Source organism: Montipora foliosa, chromosome 3, assembly GCF_036669935.1.
Source record: "Montipora foliosa isolate CH-2021 chromosome 3, ASM3666993v2, whole genome shotgun sequence".
Classification (NCBI taxonomy): Eukaryota; Metazoa; Cnidaria; class Anthozoa; order Scleractinia; family Acroporidae; genus Montipora; species Montipora foliosa.
In genome coordinates this window covers 53,653,513-53,658,512 of record NC_090871.1, presented here as the reverse complement: position 1 = coordinate 53,658,512, position 5,000 = coordinate 53,653,513, and the positions used below count along the sequence as shown (strand labels likewise).

Here is a 5,000-nt window from a genome sequence, read left to right as displayed (position 1 = left end):
TAATGGTAATTTACTGAAAGGGGTGTGTTTTGTCTTTTTATCTAGACCTAGAAGAGAAGCTCGAAAGCCTGCGAAAAGCAAGAACTGCTGTAGTGGCAGTTTGCGCCGTCATGGGAACTACTGAGGAAAGCGCTATTGATGACCTTGATGAAATCTTGAACATCAGGGATAGAATGCGCAAGAAGGTGCAGTGTACACTACTTGTTAATATTCCCGATGATATCTTACGTAATGCTCCTTGTTACAATTTCATTGATGCTAGTCATACGCGCAAGTTGTAGATGATTAATTCCCATATATCGTAGTGCGGGGATGATCGTCGGAAATTTTCAAAAATACCCCTAAACGATAGTGGAGTTTATGAAGGCGGCCGTGGCAACATAAGATTTTTACCCCTAAAAGATACCAGCTAAAAATTGAGAGTCGTCAACTTCACAAACACCTTTTGCTTGAAAAGTTTGGGAAAGCATTGTCATAATTTAAAAGCTGTCGTTGCTGTAATTACTATGTAATATGTTTTTGTCTTAACAAGATACCCTAAAAGATACCAGATTAGACTTTGGTGACCCAAAAACCTTTAGACACTCTAAAAGATACCAGATCCTTGATTTTGACCCCTAAAAAGATGCGAAGATCATCCCCGCCCGTTCCCAACTGGAGTCCCCCCCCCCCCCCCGGGTAATAATTACTGTGAAGGGATTGTCCCGCGGTTATAAGTAATGATGTTATGATACAATCTTCGCTGTTGTAAATGCAATTTAAATAATTGCGAAAAAGAAGCCTAAAAAGCTAAAACTCGGGAATTTTTTCAGGTGTCTTTTTCGCTGTTGCTTTAATTGCGTTTATAACAGCAAAGATCATATCATAGCGTCATGCAGTGTAATATCGTCCAGTATTCGTCTAGTATATCGTCTATTATTGCATGATTTATTAATACAATACTGCCTCGTGTAACAGTCACTTTGATTTACACTCTTACTCGCAGTTTAATAACATTTAGTATTCCACATAATAATTTGCAATAGTGCCTCGTGTAACAATTGCATTCATAACACTCGCGCACGCGCAAAAGTTTGACTGTGTGATATTTCCTCGTATTCCACATAATACCTTGCAATAGTGCCTCATGTAACAAATACATTTCAGACACACGTATCCGCAAAAAAATGAAGAGTAGAATTGTCTAGCATACCACATGATATCTTAATACGGCTTCATGTTACAACTCCATGAAGTAACACTCGTATGCGCAAAACGTAAAGTGTAATATGTAACAGTAACATTAAGGAGACACCGCAAAGTAAGACAAAGACAAGACAAGACGCGACATTCAACCAATCAGGAGACAGAACGAAAACAACACAAAGACAAGACATAGCACGTTCCGCGTGCCCTTTCATAGAACAGTTCCTGAAAGAAACCTTCGTGCAGCAGATAATTTTTTCAAGACAATAATTCTAAAGTCTTTACACCTTAAAATGAAGAAATCTTAAATTAATCATACCTCTTCTCAAAAAACCGGAAACCCTAACGAAAAGTTAGGCATTTTTTAAAACAAAATAAAATGCGAAGCGAAACTCTTGCGTTCTTGAGAAGTGCGAGGAGTACTCCTGTCATTTCTTTACTAACCAATCACCGCTCGAAGTAGCTACAGTTAGCCATTCACAGGTTCAGAATTCTGGAGACATGTGATGAGTGCTCCTGTCCTTTCTTTACTAACAAATCACCGCTCGAAGTAGCTTCAGTTAACCAATCACAGGTTCTGAATTCTGGAGACATGTGATGAGTGTTCCTATCTTTTCTTTACTAACCAATCACCGCTCAAAGTAGCCGCAGTTAGCCAATTACAGTTTCTGCGTTCTGGAGACGTGCCACAAGTGCTCCTAACCAATCACCGCACGAAGTAGCTAGGTTAACCAATCACAGGTTGAGGCAAAGATATTGCAAAGACAAGACCTGTTCTTTTTTCCATACTCGAACAAAAACCCTTCTAACCATGTCAAAAAAAACAAAACAACAAAAAACAAAGAATTTTTAAATAAAATAAACTTCCTCATCCAGGAGCCACCCTTGGACTTTTTGGTTCACTGTGATGGCGCGTGGGGCGGCTACTTTTGCACAATGATCCGGGAACCACCAGACGCCACCCAACGCCAAGCAATTGCCGACGAAGGATTTGTTCCCGAGCTTCCTCTAAGCTTGTTTGTACAGAAGCAGCTGAAACGGATGAAAGATGCCGACACAATTACACTCGACCCGCACAAAGCGGGTTTCTGTACCTATCCAGCAGGTGCTATCGCATACAGAACAGCTAGAATCAATGATGTACTGAGCTCAATGGTGGAGGCGGACACACCCTACTACTACGGTAGTGTTAATTTAGGGAACTGGGGAATCGAAGGTTCTAAGCCAGGGAACAGTGCTGCCGCTGTATATTTGGCCAGTAAGGTAAGATAATAATGATTCTTTGATTATACTTCTTGAGTTGCTAATGAGTTGGAGATGAGTAGATGAGTTGAAGATTTAAGCCAATGACACACCAGGGGATTTGTACGTCGATCGCACTTGGCAATATTTCTTGCAAAACTTTCGCTCCATCAAGCGTACAAAGAGGCACCCTTTTCCTGCTGAGTTTTTAAGCCGTCCAAATCTCGAGAGTGCTTGAAAATTGTCAACTTTGTAATTTGGTGAAACAATAAACATTTCCTGAATCTACTTTTAAAGACGAACAAACTAAATGGCCTCTTAATGGGGTTTCAAATACTGGCTCAAAAGTTAGAATGAATAACACCAAATATTTTTACTCTTCCTGACAAGCAAAATGAATGGTAACTTTATAGGGCCAATTCTACTCTTCAAGACAAACAAATGAATGGTAACTTTGTGAGTTTTCACCACCTGGTTCAAAAGTTAGAATGAATAACACCAATCATTTCATACTCTTCAAGACAAGGTCACTTTATAGGGCCATTTCTACTCTTCAAGACAAGGAAAATGAATTGTCACCTCGAAGGATTTCTCCGACTGGTTCAAAAGTTAGAAAAACACCAATCTTTTCTACTCTTCAAGACAAGCAAAATGAATGGTCACTTAATAGGGTTTCACCAATTGATTCAAAAGTTAGGACCTTATTGGTTTATGGGCAGTTGGCTTTTAGCAGGATACGGGTGAATCGTTGATATCTGTCATGCTAGATACAGAGAGATGATCTCGCGCGCTTTAAAAGTGTATACAAGGTTTAGCAGTTAAGGGTCTTGATTCTCGCATATATTTGAAACATTAAGAAATGCCCGCACTGAAACGGACAGATTAAAACACTGGGAGATCACTGCCCTACTATTTTTCGATAAGCAAAATATGACTACGGACGAGCAGTTGGGAGACGTATGCCAAACAGAAATAGACAATTTACAAGACCTTAACCAGTGACACGGCTCTCCATGTGAGACTCTTAGCTCCGTGTGTAGAGCCTCTGGCCGGTAATCGAGCTTCATGGTTCGATTCCCGTCAGCGACACAGGGTTCTCTTACCTCTTAACTCATCGTCATGAGAAAAGTACTGTATCTTCCAAATGAATTATCTCATTTAAAGATATTTAAATGTATTGTAGCGCAAACAGCGAAAGATAAGTACAGCAATAGGTACAGACAGACAGACTCTTTTATTTAAATGGAACTCAGTGTAGCCCTGTCAGAGTGCTTGTTCAGCAGACCTGCTGTTAATAGGGGCAATGATGGCATCATTTCGTGGGGATGATTCCATCAGCTCACAGAGCTAATATCATGGAAGCCGACTGCGCGTTCTTTACCCCTTCCTCCCTCTGTCAGTAATCCGTATGTAAAACTAAAGCTGCAAGGATCATGAAAAAGTAGAAACAGATGTTGCTGTTACTGAGAATTGAACTGGGGACCTTCAGCGCAAAAGGTAGCGCACTTACTAATTGCGTTATACCTGCAAGATAATCAACACTCGCGTGTATCTGTCTTTTTAGGTTATTGGCCTGCACAAGGCTGGACATGGACGCATTCTAGCAGAATGCACGTTCACTTGTAAACTGATGTACTGCCTGTGGACTACAATAGCTCAAGACGGAGATCCTTTCATTGCTGTCACAACGAAGCCGCTGAAAAGCACTATAGTTCCCGACAATCCCGTCCAGTTTATACGCGACAACATCATGGGAAAATCCAATGAAGAAATTGAGGAGGTAACGTGAAAATCAGTTTCGTTCTTTTGATGATTTCCTCCATTTATCAAACTTTGTCACCCCTGCCACCCCCTTGCCACCCCCCTGCCACCCCACCTACCCCTGTCCCCCTCTTTTTTCTATGTGGGAACTGCGTTACGGAATGGATGGTTTTCATCTGACGTCATAGCAGCCATGTTGATGGACCTTGAAGAAAAGAATTTTGATGATTTCTTTGTTTGGAACGCCAACATGGTAGCCCCGTCTTTTGTCTATGGCGTCTCTGGGGATTGTATGAAAACTATCTATTTTTCCATAATTCCATATACGCCGGGTATGGGGGGCAGGGGGAATTTTGTTCAACTCGCTTTAATAGTTAATTCAGTTTGTCCTATATTATGACCTTGTTTATAGAAACAAAGACCTGTACTTTAAAAGGACCCTCGGCCTGACCAAGCCGCCAGTCGTTTCAATCTATGCCCCGAGCTGAGCTGTCAACATCACGTAGTCCGGAAGTCACGTTCATTTCTCTTGAATGAAAACTTATTGCATTGAATGAAGAAATCTTTAGCTTTATAATCTAAAATCTCCGTATATATTATCAAATCTTCTTTTTGCACTAATAACACCAACGTGCTTTACCGAACGTTGCAGAACACCAAAGCAATGGCTTTTCTCCAGGAGGTTGGACCCGACAGTCTGATGCCCAACTTTGCCGTCAATTTCAAGAAATCGGATGGCTGCTTAAACAGCGATGTTGAAAAGTGCAATCAGTTAAACGACGCTCTGTTCAAGCTGAACGTTCATGCCACGG

The 5,000-nt window shown here is 41.0% G+C and overlaps 1 protein-coding gene across 1 annotated transcript in view; it reads left to right on the top strand.

Annotated features, from left to right (window-relative positions):
• Positions 1-5,000, top strand: part of LOC137997699 (uncharacterized) — a 23,452-nt gene that overhangs the window by 12,220 nt on the left and 6,232 nt on the right. The window contains exons 6-9 of the mRNA XM_068843898.1: positions 46-185; positions 2,062-2,448; positions 3,992-4,207; positions 4,841-5,000. The exon at positions 4,841-5,000 is cut by the window's right edge and continues 101 nt beyond it. Coding sequence (XP_068699999.1) covers positions 46-185; positions 2,062-2,448; positions 3,992-4,207; positions 4,841-5,000 — 903 coding nt within the window. The remainder of the gene's footprint in view (positions 1-45; positions 186-2,061; positions 2,449-3,991; positions 4,208-4,840) is intronic.